The sequence below is a fragment of the Thamnophis elegans genome, chromosome 16, assembly GCF_009769535.1.
Source record: "Thamnophis elegans isolate rThaEle1 chromosome 16, rThaEle1.pri, whole genome shotgun sequence".
NCBI classification, from domain to species: Eukaryota; Metazoa; Chordata; class Lepidosauria; order Squamata; family Colubridae; genus Thamnophis; species Thamnophis elegans.
The window spans coordinates 7,791,811-7,812,454 of NC_045556.1; the positions used below are offsets into that span (position 1 = coordinate 7,791,811).

The 20,644-nt window shown below is 39.0% G+C and overlaps 1 protein-coding gene across 5 annotated transcripts in view; it reads right to left on the reverse strand.

Moving 5' to 3' along the window:
* Nucleotides 1–20,644, reverse strand: part of MYO9A (myosin IXA) — a 101,881-nt gene that overhangs the window by 39,983 nt on the left and 41,254 nt on the right. For 4 of the 5 annotated variants that reach the window (XM_032232911.1, XM_032232910.1, XM_032232906.1 and 1 more), the window contains 6 exons: nucleotides 19,158–19,274; nucleotides 14,301–14,435; nucleotides 12,987–13,108; nucleotides 11,610–11,751; nucleotides 10,436–10,631; nucleotides 4,463–4,570 (listed from right to left, as the gene is read on the reverse strand). In XM_032232911.1, the coding sequence (XP_032088802.1) occupies nucleotides 4,463–4,570; nucleotides 10,436–10,631; nucleotides 11,610–11,751; nucleotides 12,987–13,108; nucleotides 14,301–14,435; nucleotides 19,158–19,274 (820 nt within the window). The remainder of the gene's footprint in view (nucleotides 1–4,462; nucleotides 4,571–10,435; nucleotides 10,632–11,609; nucleotides 11,752–12,986; nucleotides 13,109–14,300; nucleotides 14,436–19,157; nucleotides 19,275–20,644) is intronic. The other variant, XM_032232912.1, reaches the window with a different exon arrangement.

The window sequence follows — 20,644 nt, forward strand, 5'->3', positions numbered from 1 at the left end:
CTTCTTTTAAACTGTGGTCTTAGTTTAGTTCACAGGGTGAACAGCACTTCACGTTCTTTTTAAAGTAATAATTTTTATTGGAAATTTCAAAACAGAAAGATAAAAAGCTAATACAAAGTATGACAAATATAAAAAAAGAAAAGGTAAAAGTAAAAAATAGAGAGAGAAAAAGGTAGAAGAGAAAAAGGAAGAATAGATGGATGGGTGGGTGGGTAGGTAGATAGATATTATATATAAATATAAAAAGAAAATTTAAAAATCCATAAGGATGTTTGGAGAATTCAGAGGGCTAATATATATAGCCTCTGTCTGTAACTCTAAAGCATTGTTTCTCAACCTTGGCTACTTGAAGATGTCTGGACTTCAATTCCCAGAATTCCCCAGCCAGCAAATGCTGGCTGGGGAATTCTGGGAGTTGAAGTCCAGACATCTTCAAGTTGCCAAGGTTGAGAAACACTGCTCTAAAGTAACTGTGTGTTTTCATTGGATCATATAGTAGCTGTAGAGAATAGCTGTGCGATTTTGGGAAAATACAAGAATACTGTAAAGATTTCTAGACAATTATTGTAACAGTGGCACTTATCTACTCTTCTATGAATTACATACTTAGAAACCCCTCCCCTCTTACCCATCTACAATAACAATTACTATTATTTTCAGGGTGTGTTGTTATAAGCGTTTCCTGACATTAAAAAGTAGATTATAGTTTTGAGAATTAGTGAATTTCATATAGCTTTTTATTTTTTTGCCCTCAAAATAAATTAGCCAAGCTAATGTGTAAAATGGGACAGGACTTACAACTATCAACTGAAATAGATTCTTCCCCCGCCCCCCCAGCCAAATATTACTGCTTATTTTTGACTACAAAGATCTGGAGAGCAAAATAAATCACTGAGACAGAGCTGTAACTGTTTTCTCAAGCTTTTCATTAGTAACAATTCCAACTGAAAAGTTACAAATCTGTCTGCGATCATCAAAAATGTGTTATTACATGAAGTGAGTCAACCAACTAAAACATTAGCTGTAAATACTACTGTATTATTGTATTCATCTAAGTAAACCAACATGATAATATTGCAATTCCTAGTTTTCTTAGGAAGTACTCACTTTCACCTTTTAAAATTAATACTTGATTTCATTTTTCTTTTGCAGCCATTAAACCGACACGTATAATCTAATGCAACAGTCCCAAACCTTTATAGCTCGGTGGAGGGGAAGGAGGGAGGAAGGGGATAATTCCACATATGAGGTTGGCAAGCTTGCACATGCATGTAACTCCATTTGTGCAAGCAGTGCGCACACGCGCCCACTGCTCGCACAAGTGGGGATGTGTGTGTGCATATGCTCGCCCGCCATAGACTGCAGTCCAGAGGTTGGGTACCCCTGAGCCAATGCATGAATAATACAGTTCATGCACACTTTAATGAAGGATATTATTAATAGGCTGTAAGAAAATTCAAAATCATGATTTGCTTCTCCTTTTCTCTCTCTCTCTCTCCCTCTTTGCTTATCACTTCTTTTCTTTAGGTAGGTGACATGATTAGAAGTTAGATAGGAAAGGAAGGAAAAGTTTTTTTAATAACGGGTGACATGATTAAAAGCTATAATAAGTGATAGAAATAAGAGGGGAATATTAGTGTAAAAATTTTAAATAATTAAATGGAAGTGATAATAAGAGAAAACGTGGAACAATTGAACAATGATAGATTGTAACCTGATATAAACACGTATTATTAGAAATACATAAGTTGACTAAATGTAACAATTGTAATTAACATTATTAGTTTTATTTGTATTAGAATGTATGACACCCAGGTGCAACAATGTTCACACATTGATTTGATACATTTATAAAAAATAAATAAAAATTTTTTTTTAAAAAAGAAATTTCGGAATCAGGAGTTAAGGGGACACATTCTTTTATCAATCCGTGTCTATTAGCAGGGAGCCAGAAGGGATTAAGATGGACGAAACAAAAAAAGATCTCTGCAAATATTTTTGCTGGGTCTATTGTCCTGAAATCAGTGATCAGTGATACAAACCAAGTCTGCAGAAGACATGAGGTTATTCCAAAGTAATAAAAGCCTAAGCAAATCATAGGTGTAACTCAGAAGAACAAAGAGTAGCAACGCCTCGGATTAGATCAGTCGTAATTTGTTACATTTATGCGTTTACCCACATGGAAAGCCAATTTTCTGTAATCTAGGAAGTAAATAAATTGTAAACCTCAAAGCTTGGCAGAAAACAGGTAATTTTACTTAACAGAGAAATGCAATGGTTACATTCATAGCTTTGTAGTATCAGAATTTGTCTGGTGACTGGAGCCAACGATTTTAGAAAACTTGCGTATTGCATCAAAATCACTAAACCTCAATGCAAGTACAAAAAACAGAGGGTCAGCCAGCCAATATTTTATATGCAAAAGCAATAGAATTCTGGTAGCCTGACCTTGAAAAAGGCTGCTGTGGAATCAGCAGAAGTAAAAAGCAATGAAAGAAGTATCTGAACTGGCACCTTCTCTTCCCTCCAAGTCTGCAGAACTAAAAACTTTACTGCACAGGCTGAGAACTGTGGTCAAAAGGATGGGGAATAGGGTGGAGGGACATCAGGCTGGGGAAGACCCAGACTAAGGGCTAAGGTGGAGATTGAGCCATGGTGGCGCAGTGGTTAAGAGTGCAGTACTGCAGGCTACTTCTGCTGACTGCCGGCTACCTGCAATTTGGCAGTTCAAATCTCATCAGGCTCAAGGTTGACTCAGCCTTCCATCCTTCCGGGGTGGGTAAAATGAGGACCCAGATTGTTTGGGGGCAAGAGGCTGACTCTGTAAACTGCTTAGAGAAGGCTGTAAAGCACTGTGAAGCGATATGTAAGTCTAAGCGCTATTGCTATTCCTTCTGGCCCAGGGAAAAAAAAAACTTAATTAATGAGGTGACATTGTGATTTTCTTTCAAGATTTTGAACAATGTGAAAAGTGATACAGTTTTCCATCTTGAACCCTAGAATTCAATGCTTAATTAGGAATAGACCTGGAGGATAAACAAGTACCTTTTCAGATTAAATTCTGCACAACTTGCTAGATTTTGTTATCATACCATAAGACAATAGTTACCAATGCTGATGCTTGGTTTACTTTCATGAATAATTTGATCAATAGCTATTTACCATAATGGCAATTGGGTCTTTACATTTTATTTTCTTTAGTATTAAATACACACACACAAAAAACCCATAACGAGGCTGTTGGCTTCAAGCTGGATTAGATGGGACTTTTATAGCAGACCAATTCTTATGCAGTTTTATTCAGACCTGGTTTTGAATTAGAAACACAGCCAGAAAAGGTTATATAAAACCCCCCAAATTACTCTCCCAAATCACACCCTCTGTTCCCCTTTCAAAAGCAAAGAAATCCTCCTACGCCAAGACTTACCATCTACATCATCTTCACATAGAGCACCCATCTTTGTGGGAGATGGCACTCCAGGAAATATTCAAGATATACATGAGAGAGGCATTTCCTTTATTCATATATAAACAGCAATATGTCATTTGCTCCAAACCTTTATACTCAAAGAAGGGAAGCAATAACAGACTTTCTGGGACAATTTGTTGAATTGTTGACCCCACAAAAAAATTCTGCATTTGTTCCTACACAAATAGTCAGGCAGACTTTGGATATAAAATCTAGCCGCCTCTTTCTGAAGAGCAGCGATGAAGCATGTGGTCATTCAAATGAAGTCATCTCGCCATGGCGTATGCAAAGCTGTTTAATGAGTAAGTTAGCATCATGGGTACCCTTCGGTAGGCTCTCAATGTAGCTGTTATACTGAAACACCATGCGCTACTCTTTATGGCAGAGGGGGTTATGTTTCATGCTGCTGGACTCCTTCTCCCACAACAGGAATCCAGCCATTAGTAACAAAGGCAAGGGTGGGGGGCTGGTTTTCATGCAGGACTAGTTCATTATGTAACAAACAGAAGTGAGGAGAAGGAAATGGAGACCAAGGGCATCTTTGCCATTCTCTAGAATGAAAGGAGTTCTCTGACAGCTTACCGGTTTCACGTAAGCTGCATTAAAGCAGTTAAAATCCTAGGTAAATAGTATTGTATAAAAGGGGACCAAAAAAGGGAATGAAAATATGGTCAGATTCTGCTAAAAGAAACGCTGGGAAACCAATCATTACTTTGAACAAATGGTTCAAATGCTGCAGATGGGTTTGCGATTGGGCAACGGTTCAGGGCATCGACAGCTAATTTCTAACGTTCACCTTGCCTAGAAAATCCTTGAATCTAAACCTATCTTCCAAATGCTCTCTGGTTGATCGTTTCACACTGTTTAAGGTCTGCTGTGTTAGGTCGTTCTGAGCATGGCTGCCCACCCTGGCTAACACAGCCTGCTCCTGGTTTCCATTTCCTGCTGCGTGTGAGTGTCATGTCAGAGAGATGGTGGTATATGGCGCCTTACTGTACTTCTCCTCCTTGCATCTCTGTAGGATCTCTAAGCTCCTCTGATGAACTGGGTGATGGAGAAAGCTAAAACTATCCACATTTTTCAAAACAGCATCATCATGCCCTTCGGGAAGCAAAACAAAAACATGGAGAAAAGAGAAAGATTACATAAGCAGAGAACCAAGGAAGAGTCAAGAACAAGCGTGGACAATGCCTGACTGACACAGAGGGTTTCCAAACTCACGGCCCCATTCTGCCCGCTCACTGTTTCAAGGAGTTCTGGTGGATGGACAAAGTGTGTTATTTATTGAAGAAATGTAAAGTAAACCCTAGAGAAGGGGTGTCCAACCTGGGCAACTTTAGTGCCTGTGGACTTCAACTCCCAGAATTCCCCAGCCAGCATATAATTCTGGGAGTTGAAGTTCACAAGTCTTAAAGTTGTCAAGGTTGGTAACCCCTGCCCTAGAATCTTTCATGTATAATTTAAGTACAGAAAAGGTAGCTAGAATGGCTTAGGCAGTTTTCATTAACTACAAACAACACTGAAAGTGCTGCAGATTATAATGTGCATTTTGTTAAAGCTTAATATCCCTACTGTTTTAATCAAATATGTGTCTATCATATATCCTGATGCTTAATAGGGGTTGATTAGCTCAGATATAAATCCATCCATTTCTGGTGATCAAAACCAATTCTGCATTTCCGCAGTGCTCCTTAACGCATGGAACTTTTAGTCACCACTTCCAATTCCAGATTAATCTGCTCATTCTTGACTTGCAAGAATCATATTCAATGAGCTTAGCATTCTATACTGGAAAGGTCACATTTTGCAACGGAGATATAAACTGTGAGGCCAATTTAAGCTGTGTGGCTTATCTGCAAGAAATCCTTCAGGTAGGACTCAAAAGGAGAGCCAACGCAGGCTGGGAAAAGTAAACCAAACGGTAGCCAGGGAAACAAAAGACTGAACTTCCTCCAGTACAGCTAATATAAGACTGGCTTTTCAAATTGAAGTATATAATTCGCACGCATCTAAGGAGCAAAGCAGAAAGGGTTCCAACAGTGCAGGTGCTGTGCCTGTTATGAACTTTGGAGGCGTTGATATTGGCTATCTTGAACTCTACCAAGCAAGATGTGGGTTGCCTTGAGTCTGTCTTGACAACCCCCTAGCTTTCTTGACAACGTTTTTGGAATTGGTTTGCCATTGCTACCCTCTTCTAGGGGCTGAGACAGAGAGACTAGCACTGGCCCAAAGTCATCCAGCTAGTTTTGTGTCTAAGGCAGGACTAGTACTCAAGAGATCCCTGGTTTCTAGCCATGTATTTTCAATCACTAAACCAAACTGGCTCTTTCTGACATAATTATTGTACATTTGTCCTGTATGTTTGAGAGATTATGTATTTCAAGATATCCTTCTTTAATTATTTTTTTTAAAATTTTATTAGTAAATACCTAACCTTTGATGTCTATAATGATTTTGATATTATGGGAATGTCTTGAAACGCAGTCAAATGTAAAGCAAAACAGTGGATGTTGTATTGTCTTTTACCAGTTATTGGTTGTTGTATTTTTCCCTTCTTTAATTAATACCAATTGGAAATGGCAACTGATGGCACAAATTCCAATAGTTTTCTTTTTCTTGGTTAAATCACTGGCCAGATTCACACTTTAAGTAACAAACTATAAAGGGTAGAATACATAACACAATAAAGCCAGAAACAGCCATTTATGGTGTAGCGTGGACATACATTCAGCTGTTGTGTCTTTGTAATGGAATAGAGCTGTACTGGCAGAAACACTGGAGCAGCACAAAAACAGCCCAGAAGAGAAAGACAAACCAAATACCAAAGACAATAGTTGGCAACATGATATTGACAAAACGCTGAAGACAAAAGATTTAAAAAGAATATGATTCTAGATCAGAGACATCCCAGGAGTGCTAATCATGTCCAAACCTGTGATTTTTAAAAAAAAATATTATAATGATAAATCTTGAAAGTTGGTGATTATGGAATTGATCATCTGATATTCATCTTGTAAATTTGACTCTCTTATTAGAGAAATTATCATTAGATTTTCATGGATTGTTTCTTACTGAAAGTTTGAATAGAAAAGAATGTGGAAAAAATTACCTTTAGCTATCAAGGCACAACCTGCCAATATAATATACAATATTATTTACAAACTCAGTGGATTAAGCACATTGCTGACAATAACATATGGCTGATTCTATAATCTCAGATTTTACCATAAATGCACATATAGAAAAAGGCTACTATGAGAACACAAGTACTTCAGAAGCAGCATTGCAAATGAATATTAATATTTCAACCCAAATCTGTTTTCACAACTGCACATTGAACAGCAACAAGAATAACACGAAAACCAGACATGGGCATGAGATACTTCCTATCTGTGGTCTGAATTACCTTAGGTAGATTTTAGAGGAGAATTCAAAAAAGTCTTGAGGCAATCTTTTAACCTTGAGACAATGTACCGTATTTTTCAGACTATCGGATGCACCTTAGTTTTTGGGGAGGAAAATAAGGAAAAAAATCTGCCTCTGCCTACTAGCATCCATGGTATTCATCTGACTAGCATCCTGTCAGTGTGTGAGAGAGTTGAGGGCTGTTTGGAAACAAACAGTATTTGCTGTATGAACAAGGAAGGAGACAGCAAGGAGCCTGGGCATGGCTTGTTCTGTACTAAAGCTGTATGCTGTGCTGATATCTGAATGTAAAACTGAAAGTGAAACTTCTCTCCTGTGCTGAACTACCACATTGGAAAACCTGCTTCTGGTATTGTATATTAATGTGTTATATTATGTATAAAGAGAAGCTATTGAATCCTGCTGAATCAGTTACTTGTGTGTGCTTTCTGAATGTGGTTGCTGCTGCAAACTCTGACACTTCCTTGCAGCAAATAGCGAACTGCCCGGTCAGCTTCAGCATATTATTGCAGCCAGATTCAGCATGAGCAGCTCATTAGCGGGTGGATCGGCCTCCCGGAATACCCCCAGTCAGCTGTTCCAGGCTGCAGGGATTGCCACAGAACATCGCTCCTCCGTGTCTCACGTTTTTGGCTACATTCGGTGTATAAGACACACCCAAATTTTCATCCTCTTTATTTGTGGGGCGAAGTGCATCTTATACTCTGAAAAATATGGTATATCAATTCACACAATCTAAAACCAGATATGCACCTTTTGTGAAAGAGGGGGAAGAGGAGAAATGTACAGTAAAAACAGCATATAGATTGTTCATATTGAAGGGCCAGAGGCAAGAACTGAAATCAAGTTATCTCAACTGTGCTCAGACCCCCTCAGATGAACTTGATAAACAGATTCAATTTTATTTATTCACGTAACTTCTATCAGTAACCAGACTTGGACTATAAAATACAAGTAATTCTCGACTAATAGATACCAATTGCCAAGCGCCCGAATTTTGATCACCTGACCATGGGGATGCTGGAATGTTCCTGCGAAAACCAGTCATAAGTCACTTTTTTTCAGAGGCATTGTAACTTTAAACAAATGTCACTAAACAAATGGTTGTAAGCCAAGGACTGCCTGAAATTTCTTTAAATACTAGATGGGAGTGAGATACTATCAAGTATTATGCACCTATGTTAACATTTCTGTACATGGGCAATGATGTGTGTGTGTGTGAGTGTGTGTGTGTGTATAGCTGTATACAAAACCATATATTTCAAGAGCTGCTGGTTCGGGGTGGGGGAACCCTGCAGAAGGGCTATTTTTAATGGAGAAGATGCATACACATTGTTATGAATTCCTTTACATTTCCATACACATTTATAGAATATCCACTTACAAATCCGATTCCAAAAAGATGGATTCTAGAAGGAAGAGAATTTTCAGGCAAGTAACAGGCAAGGAAAGCATTAGGAAAAAAAAAAGAATTCTTTGCCTCTTCTGTATTAATAACTACCTCCTTTCTAAAATTATTTTTCTTTCCTAAAGCCACTTTCAACAGTATATATTTTGGCATTAAATTTTATATATAAAGATAAAAAAGAAGCTTTTAGCATAAGAAAACCACAGGAGAGGAGCACAACTGCCAAGTTCTTCTGTGATCGAGACAATAATTACTAAGCGACAATTCACATTTTAAAGAGCACATCCAGTATTTTTTCCTTATGAAACACAGTATCTATTCACTGGAACTCTGAATCTAACCAGGCCTATTTCCCTGTATTGCGTCATTAGATAAAATCAGAACAAACTTTATTGTAACCAGTGACCAGTGCCAAAAAGAAAAATAAAACATGAGAAAAGAAAAAAAAAGTCTACCATGAAACTTATATCCTTTTTTTGCTACTTTACATCCCTTCGTTTGGTGCATGTGGCAATAAGGGGAAAAATGAAATGGAGGAAATCAATAACTTTTGTGGCATACAATATTTAGCAAGGAATTTGCCTTGCTAAACCTGCAGATGGCTTGATTGATTCCGTATGGCTTCAAAGCAAAACCTTGCAACTTATGCTGAAATACCTGCATTCATTAGCAACAGATGAAGGCAGCATCCTCTGAACTCGTGTCAAAAATAAGAATTTGGAATTAATTGGCTGGGGAATCGTTAGTATCTTCCACTAATGAGAGGCCAGGATGGGAGACCTGGGCCAACTCTTGAAAGTCCCGAGAATCAGGTTTTGTTTCTCATATGACCTTTTTCTTACCACAATTCTTGTTAAGAGAACACAGCTATAAAACATGAATGCCATTACTTGTAAGGAAGAAACTCAATGATGCTACTTGGACCCACACCAAGAAATTTGGGTCAGTTGCAGTTTCACAACCACAAAAAAGCTACATTTCCTGTACATATTTAGAGAGAGAAAGTGCACATGGATATTTATCCAGATGAGAAAGTAGAGCTAAGCCCTTATTCTTGATTTTTGAGCTCACAGACCCCTCTGCCACAAAGCTTTCCTGGAACAATGGTTTCTTAAACATGACTGGCAAACAACACATGCTTGCAAGAACTGAAATTTATGAAAAAGAACACCAGATGTTCATGCAAGAACGTATTTACTCTGTTTCTAAACTAACAGCTGCTAGACTTTATGACATACATTTATAAGCATACTTGCAAAATTTGTATTCTATGAAGTTTATGGAAATGCCAAAGATTTATTTGAAACATTCTCTTTTGTGTAAATGTTTACATATTCTAACCGTATAACGCAAAGAGATTTCTGTGCATCCTGTGTGATCCTCTCCAAATGCCAATTTTTAAAACAAATACATTTATTTCAAACTAGATGTCAGCTTTGAAAAGAAAGAAAAAACAATTTGCCTACATAGGATAAAATACCATTTGAACCTTAAGGAAACCATCCTAAATTACTGACAAAGTTAATTCCTCATCTTTCTCACCCGCATTCATCTAATCAAAATATTTTGTCTATTTGGGGCTACAAATTGGCTTTTTAAAAAGTACAAATCGAGTTTTCTAGAAAGCTTGAGAAAGGGTGTAGCTATACTCAAGCTCACAGTAGCCAGCAAACCTTCTAGGAAATAGTAAACAAACAATGGGTACAAACAAAACAAACAATTGGCTGTTCTAATAGTAATAAATAAACAATAAATTCAAGCCAACTAACACCCTAATGGATTAAATCTAACACATCACTTATTCAAGAGCTTAAAACGTCCTCTGCACATTGTACTGCCAACAAACAGAAAAATGACACTCAAAAATCACCCTGAATATTTACGATCTTAAATTTTTATACTTTTATAACCCGTTTATTTTTTATTTTTCTTATGCCAAAATCTTTGGAATCTTTTAAACATATATTTTAAAGATTCTTTTGGCTACTTCTTAAAGAGGCAGACTGGAAAACAGAAGCTGTTAAAAAAAATGCAGCATCTAAAAAGGATCCAAGGAGGATAGCCTCTTTTGAGGCCAGAGTACAATATTTATTTATTAAATTTATACGCGTCCCATCTTGTTTGACACGTACCAGTTTTCTTCTCAATGTAGTTCTGCCCAGCAGCTCTAAAGGCAACCACAGCTCTGAAGAACGCTCTCAGGACCGCCCAGCGAAACACCGAAACGGGATCAATCCCTATCATTCCACAGATAAAGGCACTCTTGCTGCTCCTAAGGAGAGCAACAATGTCAGGTCGCATATGATCCGTATTTTTCTCCCGGAAGTCCTGATGAGAAAGAAGAAGAGAAGCAGAGCTTAATTGGTCTTTCCTTAACTATTTTATATAGTATTTTCAGAACATTAAAAAAAAAAACTTGTTAGTCTATCGTACTATCTTGGAATGTTCCACAAGTCTCCCATCGGAATTGTTCAAATAGTAAACTGGTCTGATCTTGCCTGATTTTTTTTTAACACTTAGAATTGGAAGAGATAATTCAGGTCACTGAATTAAATTGTCTACTTTATCCTGAAATCTGCTTTAAAGCTTTACAACAGATACCTCTTCATCCTCTGCTTGAACATACCCAGTGAAGAGTGGCCCCAAACTGCAAAAGGGGCAGCATGTAAATTTAATAAATAAATAAATAAATAACAGAAACGAAGGAGAGCATCACTTTTCTTAAATGGTGACTCTCGAGATCTAAACTCATTCAAGATCAGTAGTATTCTCTCTGTATATCACTATCAAACTCCTGTGTCTTCAACCAACTCTTAGAATTGTTTACTGAGGATAATTAGCGCAGTGGTCAAATGCAAGCTTTGCGGGGGGGGGAAGGTTCAGATTCTGCCATCTCTGGACTGGAAGAAGGATGTATGCTCTTGCTACTGCAGATAGGTTCAACGAAGACCCTAGATTTTCTAGCCGTATCTTCCCATGCTCCCATTCTAATATGGAGCAGTCTCGTTCAAATCTATAAAAATAAGGACATGCAATCAAATATAGTGTGAAACAGGAAATAAAGTAGAACAGTGTTTCTCAACCTTGGATCACTTTTAAGATGTGTGTATTTCAACTCTCAGCTGGAGGATTCTGGGAGCTGAAGTCCTCATTTTTGGCTTAAAGTGACCAAGGTTGAGAAATACTGAAGTAGGGGAAAGACAAGGGATATTGAATAAAGTGTATTTTATACATTTCATGTATTAGCCAAGGGAATTAATATATATATTTTAAAAATAAATTATTGAATTTATTGAAGTTACAGACCTTCACACCATATTTAACTTTCCCGGCATAGTGTTTTATGATAAAAGCAGGTTCCATTACAGCAGGAAATTCTATGTAGAGATTCCCTTCATGCTGACGCTTAAACTTGTCTAGTAACGTCTGATTGTTTGCTTGTGGGAAACTAAAATAAAAGAGGAACATTAATGTTTTTTGATGATATATAATCAAAATTGTAACTGTCATAAAAAGGGTGTTCTTCTGAAAGTTCAAAGTTCAGATACTCTATTCTGGTCTTAAATTACGTAATTAGCGTTTTGGAAAAATGTTACTTACAACACTACGCTAAACAATATTTTTTTAATAGAGAGTAACATGTCTTCATGAATAAAACTAATTTTATTCCCAAATCTAACTAGGAAATATAATTTTTCCATGAGAAAAAAACAAGAAAATGATTCCAAAATAACATCACTTCAGCCACTGCACAGTGGTCTTCTAATACTTGGAGTCAACTTTGTAGACATTTGTATAAATTGAACACAATTTTATTATAAAGAAAAAAAAATCCCTGAAGCCCCTCACTTCTAGCAAGTGAAAAAAATAATTCATTTAGTCAAACTTTTTTTCCAACTTATTGATTTTTAACTATGTATGTATTTTTCCGGGGGGGGGGGGGGCGCTCATTTGCCAGTAGTCCTCCCCAGTGTTTCTCAATCTTGGCAATTTTAAGATGTGTGGATTTCATTTCCCAGAATTCTCCAGTTGATGTCTTAAAGTAGCCCAGGGTGAGAAACACTAGTCTATACCCATAACCTCATAAATGTCCCACTCCAACCAGCCGTGATATTCAGAGGTCTTTATAAACGTGACATGGGGGAGGGGAGAGAGAGAATCTACATTAGTTTCATCTCTGGTTCTATCAAGGAAAAAGAGTCAAATCCAATAGGCAAATGATGTTTAAGTTTCACAAAGGGGAGGTGAATTGTTACTTATTTAATTACTGAATTTATGTTGTTTATGGCATTTATTTATTTATTATCTCCAGCACAAACATAGCAAAGCCAATCCTTGGATGCTATGTATTTTGAGTCAACGTAGGAAATGGCAAGTCTATTTCACCTTGGCAATTATATGTAGTTGAAAAAAATCCAGCTCAACAAGTTATATAACCTAGTTCTAGAAGCAAACCGGTACCCAGAGGTGAAACAATTCACATTAAAATGTGTTTGTCGTAGCTCTGAACTGTCCTATACAGAGAAACAAATGGTCCTGCTCTCACCCCATAGAATTAGTCTGATCACATGACTCTGCCTGCCTTACCACCTTTCAGAAGGTTTCTTATTTTATTTTCTCCTTTTATATTGTTACTCACTTCCAACATCTGACAACTAAAAAGCTGGGAGGGAGCAGACTCACTTGCTTTCTTCATCCAGTAGATGGAGCAAACCCGTGGGCTTTTTACTGATGAGGTTTATACAGCCAGAGTTGTCGATATAGTCTATGTTATGCCAGCTGATGCCTTCTAGTCTGTATTCCTCCTGGTGTTTGGGGAAAAACAAATGAAGTCTAAAATCCAAGCAACTGTAAACAAACTAGTGACAGACCTTTTAACAGACACACACACACACCCGATCACATAAATTCAGATCTGGTATTGGAAGCCCTCCTCGTCTATTCATGTATCTCCCTATGTACCCTTTCATTGTCTGACCCATATTTCTATATCACAGCAGACGATAGGTTAATTGCTGCTACATCGTGATTTAGTCAATAGACTAAATTGGCCATGTGTCCAGTTTGGCAACTTTTAAGACCAGTGAACTTCAACTGCTGGCTGGGGAATTCTGGGAGTTTAAGTCTATGAGACTTAAAGTTGGTGACGTTGGACATTAATCCCTCTCTCATTGGGTAGCTCATCAGGTGGAAAAGTTGCCATCGGGAAACTCTTGGCTACTCCAAATGAAAGCCTTTTGGATTTCAAGTTGCCCACCCATATTCCATGCAGGGAAAAATCGGGCCACATGCTTTTAAGACTGAGCAGGCTTCATATTTGAAGGCCATTCAATGATATTACTGTGGCATCTGCTATTGACTGTGACGCCAAGCAGAAGATGTGGAAAATACTTTCTTGGCCCGGTTATAGGAATTTCTGGGAGGAGAGACATAAAAATAATGTATTCCTATGTCAAGGTAGCCAGGAAATAGATATCTTGGAATGTATTTTAATGCAGTTGGGCTATTATAATATAACCCTGAAAGCCTATCACAGATCCACTTACTTCAAGCTTATATCTAACACAATCAAGATAGATCTGTTTTAAATCTTTTTCTCACTGTTTCTTTTTTTTTCCCCCAGGACTCAAAGATCCTTTCTGTATTGGCTTGGCGTTCTCCTCCTCCTTCTCTGAGTCAACCCGACATTCCTTCATATAATGGAAGACATTTAATTATGCGGGCATCTTTTGGAAAACTAACTTGCCCAAGAATGCAAGGTCCCACATGTCCCTTAGTGGTCTTGCTGACTGTTTCATTTTCCAAAGGGCTGAAGAAACAAAAGATAAAGGATCTCCTAAGTCTGATCTTAACTGAGATGAGCTATTGAAAAAGGAAAACGCACTAGGAACGTTGAGATCAAGTGACTGTATCATCTTGAGGTTCAAGTTGTTACAGTAAAAGGAAGGGGAATATAGTTACTTTACATTATGGGAACAATCATTTTCCCAAGCTTACTTGCTCCAGTTTAAAGATATGTTGGTTAAAATAGTGCTGTAAACGTTCATTTGCAAAATTAATGCAAAATTGTTCAAAACTATTGCTTTCATAATCTTCAAAACCAAAAATATCAAGTACTCCAATGGACAAAGTCTGCAAGACAAAAAGAAAGGGAAAGAAAACAGATACACTGCATTTAATACTTGAACTTGATTGATTGATTGATTGATTACATTTATATGCTGCCCTTTTCCCCGAAGGGGACTCAGGGCGGCTCACAATTCAATCAGGGAAGGAGGTACAGACAGGGGGATAAAAAAGACGAGACATAACAATACAAAATTTAAAAACACACAACAACCATACCATTCGAGAAGGGGGGCAAAAACTCTTTAGCCCCAGGCCTGTCGGAATAGCCAGGTTTTAAGGGCTTTGCGGAAGGCCTGGAGGGTGGTGAGGGTTCGAATCTCCACGGGGAGCTCGTTCCAGAGGGTCGGAGCAGCCACAGAGAAGGCTCTCCTCCGGGTAGTCGCCAGTCGGCATTGGCCGACCCCGACTTCCTGGGTCATCTAGCAATAAGATTGCTATGGCATTCGCAACCATTAAGTCAGTGCCTCCATTCGTTGGAAAGGGTCAAAGACTCCAACCCAAACCTTCCATCGATCACACAGTAGCCCTATGCCATTCTTTCAACCTCACCGCTGTAGACAATGTACTTTAACTGATCGGGAAAGAAAGGACAGTCCTGAATAAAATATATCACTAATTACCAGACTCTCTCTTTCCCCATACTATTTCTGGCATTATGCCTTTTAACCTACTTCTCAGAGAAACTGCAATTACCAGGAAGCACACTTTACCAGATAGACGGTTAATAGCTAATGGATGGAGGCCTTACTAATCACAGGAGCTATTTTCACCCAGAGTAAAATTTAAATAAAGTGATAAATGCCATAGACATTTTCCAAGAGAAGCTAATTTAGGACTTGTACTGAGCATAAAAATCGTACCCCCGAAATAAACACTTGGCCTTATTTTCGGGGAGGTCTTATTATTTTTGAGGTGCAGGAGGCAGTGAGCATGGTCACCTCATGTCTGCTGCTGTGGTGCAATATTTTTGGAGAGGGCTTATTTTCAGGGGGGGTTATTTTAGTGCATGTGCTAAAAAGCCCAATTGGGCTTATTATCCAGGGAGGTCTTATTTTCGGGAAAACAGGGCAATAGAGTAAAAAATATATACTGGTAAGGTTTGTGCCACAGATTTTATTAAAGCTTTTAAAAAGAGAAAAGCAACTGGGTGGGAGGACGGGGAAAAAAACTAAATGTTTTGCTATGCAATAAAAGCTTCTATAACAAGAAAATTAAACCAGCACATGCTATATAGAATTTACTCTGCAAAGCAGCAGGGTTTCTATGGCATGTAAGTTCATCAGCATTATATATGCAAGTTTTATATTAAGTCTGAACAATGACCTGTCCTAAACTTGAGCTGTACATTATAGTTATCTGCTTGGGGCGCATTAAGTGCATAACCCCAACTGGATTGGTATAGGCAGAAAAACTCCACATTAAACATTGAACGGTAAAAGAACGCTGTGAGCTTACGGTCTTATGACATCTGAGAATAATTACTGTAATCTTTCAAATAAAACTGGAGAAAATGGAGGAAGTAATCCCATGTCAAGAATACACTGCAATAATTCAAACCACACTCAGCAAACAGTAATCACCGAGGCACGAAGTAATTCTACATTATTTAGCCCAGGAAGATACTGGTGGCTGTAGATCAGAACAGCTTCCGTATATAAGACAGTAGTTTCCTTCTCTCAGCGACATCAATGCATCTAATGCTATAAAAGTTGTGTGTGTATACAAAAGCCAATATGTGAAATTCTTCTAGAACAGGGGTGTCAAATTCAAGGCCCGGGGGACAGATCCGGCTTGCAGGGTGCTTAGATCTGGTCCATGGGGCAGCCCTGGAAATAGCGAAGGACCAGCCCGTGGTGCTTCTGCCAGCAAAAACGGAGTTTGGCAGCCCATTTCCGCTGGCAGAGCACTCGGGCCTCCATAGGTGCCCCTGACCTGAGCAATGTCAAGCAATGTTCCCTCTAATTTTTTTTCAGTGTGAGCGGAAAAGTATAGTGTGTGAGCTGCACAGTTTCATGCCTGAGCACCTAAGAGAGCCACAGTTTGAACTGCTGTCGCGTCTGCTGGACATTTGCGCAACCTTCCAAGCGTCAAGCGCCAATTGCGAGCGAGGTTTCAGCCCGATGAATGCCAGACATGAAAAGTGCCACTCAAACACTATACTTTTCCCCTCACCCTGAAAAAAAAAGGCTCTCTGCTCAGCTTTTAGATTGTTAGACTGGCTAGAGAGAGACATGGCACCAACAGGGTCCTGGGTCCTGGCATTTTGCAGGCAACCTGTCCTCTCACATTCCTTTGGAATGCAACCCATCACATGTGAATTAGATTTTGCCAATTATCCTATTAAAAAATAACACTATTATTCTAAAATATGACTAACTCAATATTAAAAACTGTAAATATGTAATGCTGATAAATAATAGCAGTAATTGTTATTTAGTATGATTAAAATCAGTATTGATATATCAATATAATATCTATCAAAATTGACAATATACACTAAAATAACAATACAAATATATAATGTGGAATATAAATGTAATAAATATAATATATAAATGCAACATAAAAAACTCTCCCCCTTTAAAGTAGTAAGATCAATTAAATAGTCTAGCAAGTTTGGACAATATGCTATATGTTATGTTACTTAACAATATATATACCTCAGAATCAGATACAACATCCACATCATTTCCAACTGAGTCAATAAAATCATATGCCATGCCAAAACTATTTTAAATAAAGATATGAAATTAATCAAGTCTTGCATTTATTTTTCAAAATGAATGTACAATTTTTTTATTATTTAAGTTTTGTACCCTATCTTTTCTAACTAACGTTAACTTTAAAAAGATGTTACATCAGACTACAATACAAGTAATTAAATGAAGACTAAAATAAGTGTTTTGGCATATTGAGCTTTTTATATTTCTTTCTTATATTGCTTCCTTAGTTGAGAACTTGCTCCTCAGCTTACTTACGCATTAACTGTTTGTTGCTTTTATGGTTTATTCATTCACTGCTCCATCTTCAGTTTTTTTCACAGGGGGCAGGGCTTCCTTCCTCCCTTCCCTCCCTCCCTCCACTCCTTTGGCCACCAATTTTGATCCAATTCTCTCTCTCTCTCTCTCTCTCTCTCTCTCTCTCTCTCACACACACACACACACACACACAAATGTTCTTTGGGGGGGTTTGAATTACTCCGCCTCACTGCGCAAAGTCGGCTCAGCATGTGTTCGGCCCCCACTTACGCCGAATCAAATCCGCGGCCAGCGGGACCAGGGGGTTGCATTTCAAAGCCGCCAGTCCTCTTGCTTCTTCTCCTTCACCAGCAAAGCTCCCGCTGGCATCCCCGCCCATGGCAGCGGCGCCTCTCCCTCCACGCGGAGCACCTGAGCTGGCCCCCGCGTTATCCCTCCCCCTTCCTCCTCTGCCGTGCTTTTGAGGCCGCGGGAGCTAGGAGGAAAGGCCGCGGGAGCTAGGAGGCCGCGGGAGCTAGGAGGAAAGCGGCGGAGGTGGAGGTGGCGGCAGGGATAACCCAGAGCCCAGCTGACTCCGCTCGGAGCACCTCAGCTCAGCTGGGCTCTGGGTTATCCCTGCCGCCGCCTCCACCTCCGCCGCTTTCCTACTAGCTCCCACGGCCTCAAAAGCACGGCATAGGAGGAAGGGGGAGGGATAACGCGGGGGCCAGCTCAGGTGCTCCGCGTGGAGGGAGAGGCACCACTGCGGGAGCTTTGCTGGTGAAGGAGAAGAAGCAAGAGGACTGGCGGCTCATCAAAACAAGTCTGGGGAGGTCCTTTGCAGGCGGCCAGTTCTAGGCGCCTGCAAAGAACTTCCCCACGTTTGCTTTACAGAAAACTCTGCGCGGCAGATAGAATCTGCTGCGCGGGCTTTTCTTGCGAGGTGCGCGGCCGCGCAGGCGCGCACCTTAGAGGGAACAGTGATGTCAAGCTGGCCACACCCACCATGGCCATGCGCGAGGTCAAACACAACCTTGATGTGGCCCTCAATGAACTTGAGTTTGACACCACTGTTCTAGAATATATAGTGTATTATCAGACAGTTGTCCCAAGTGGACAGTGAGGAGAGATGTCATCCAGCTTTCTCTCACATGGGGTATTCATGAAAACAATGCCTAATAAGGATCCTCTATGACAAGGGTGGGGAACGATGGCTCTTTTATAACTTGTATTTGTATTTGTATTTAATAAATTTATAGGCCGCCCAATCCCGAAGGACTCCGGGCGGCTTACAGAAAGTGGCACCATTTTTGGCTCAGGAATTCTGGGAGCTGAAATCCACAAGTCATAAATGGGCCATTGTTCCCCATTTCTGATTTATGGAGACATTTTGCTTCCTGTATCAACAGTTAGCTCTATTTCTGTGAGATTTTGCCCTGGAGTGGATGCAATTCAATTGTTAAGTGAGTAATTTTTAACTTGTAAGCTGCTTCTTTTTAAGAAGCAGCAGCTTGCATATTATAAACAATTTGCAATTTAGTCTCTGGTTTACTTGCAACATTAACTTTCAGCTGTCAGGTCATTTAACTTCTCCAAAAGGTATGTGGGCTTACATGTGATTGTTTCTGTTTTATATTTTAAGGGAAAATGCTTAAAGGGACCTTTGGTTCTCTAATAATGCTGCTTCTCTGAGATAATATGCTCTACCAGCCTCAAACCTAAGTCAGTTGAGTCAACGATTGATAGAACATTCTTGAAAAAGACATACCTTGGTGCTTTCTTCTAAGTCCTTGGTATTCAAAAGTGCATGGTTAATTCTAAAAACGATCCAATCAAACAGCGCACTGTACAATGATTTGGCCATGGAATTTCGTACTGTTATAGCCTAGGAAATCAAAAGAAATAACTGGAAATCAAGCCAAATACTAATTATATTGTAATACTAATTATATTAACATCTCTTTCCGGCTCTCCTGGATTATTATCAATATGCATTTGCACAGATAGCAATAGCAATAGTATATAGACTTATTTACCGCTTCACAGGGCTTTACAGACCTATCTAAGCGGTTTACAAGAGTCAGCCTATTGCCCCGAACCATCTGGATCCTCGTTTTACCCACCTTGGAAGGATGGAAGGCTGAGTCAACCTTGAGCCTGGTGAGATTTGATCTGCCAAACTGCAGGCAGCCGGTGATCAGCAGAAGCAGCCTGCAGTACTGCACTCTAACCACTGTGCCACTGCAGCTCTTAATTTTACTGCTTCAAAATTTTCAAGGCGGTGGATGCTGAGGTCTGCACTTCAGCTTCGCTGTTCTATGACTAGGCATGTATATTGCTGCAAGCTCATACAGTTTCACTTTATGCTTGAATTATATTATAAAATTATGTCAACACGATATCTCTGAAGTGGAACAAACATATTCAGAATGGGAGGAAGATAGAAGGTAGGTGGATATTATTAGCAAATTTTAGTTTCAATGTTACAGAAGAAAAGGTGAAATCTTGTGCCTTCTCTTTCCTCATTGTTTCCCGTTTTCTGGAGGGAAGAGCTCAAGTGCCTCTCATTTTAACACTAGCAGATTTCAGAACTGAGTTCTCATTGTGATTAAAGACAATATGGATGTTGCTTCTGATGGATGCTGCCTAAGCTGTTATATAGAACACAACCTTTAAATCTTCAGTGTATCTAAAACAAAGTGATTCCAAGCAGCTAAAAATACAGTACAATGTGATCAGTTCAGGTTTTTGCACCAATAGAGAAATCTTTCAAATGTCCATGAAGGCCCAGTTCATTGGAGTGTGCATTATAACGGTCAGTGTGCTCACCAAAAGCAGCTATGGAATGGCGGCAAAAGTAGCTTCTTGAACGGCAATAAGCTAAGCAAATCACACAGAAAGCCTTTAGTGCGTATAGTAATACGTACTATAAAAATCCACACCAAGGTTGGCCTTCGTTTCTCTGCGTCTGCTTTGCTATAAACATCCTTCCACTTAAAAAAAATAATCCAAATGTGTCAAAAATCACTTAGTCGCTATCTTAGCTATTGCCTGCATTTCCTTTGCGGAGTCTCACGTTTTGAATTCTTGAAGTTAGAACAATCTGTTCTCCATCAATCATACTTCAACCCACGCAACTATATTGACAGGCAAGGAAATAAAAACAGGAACAAAACCTTTGCAAATCTAGAGAACCATTTTCTATAATTTGGCTCTGCCGGTTATTGGAATGTGGTGCTTTCTATCCATTTTATT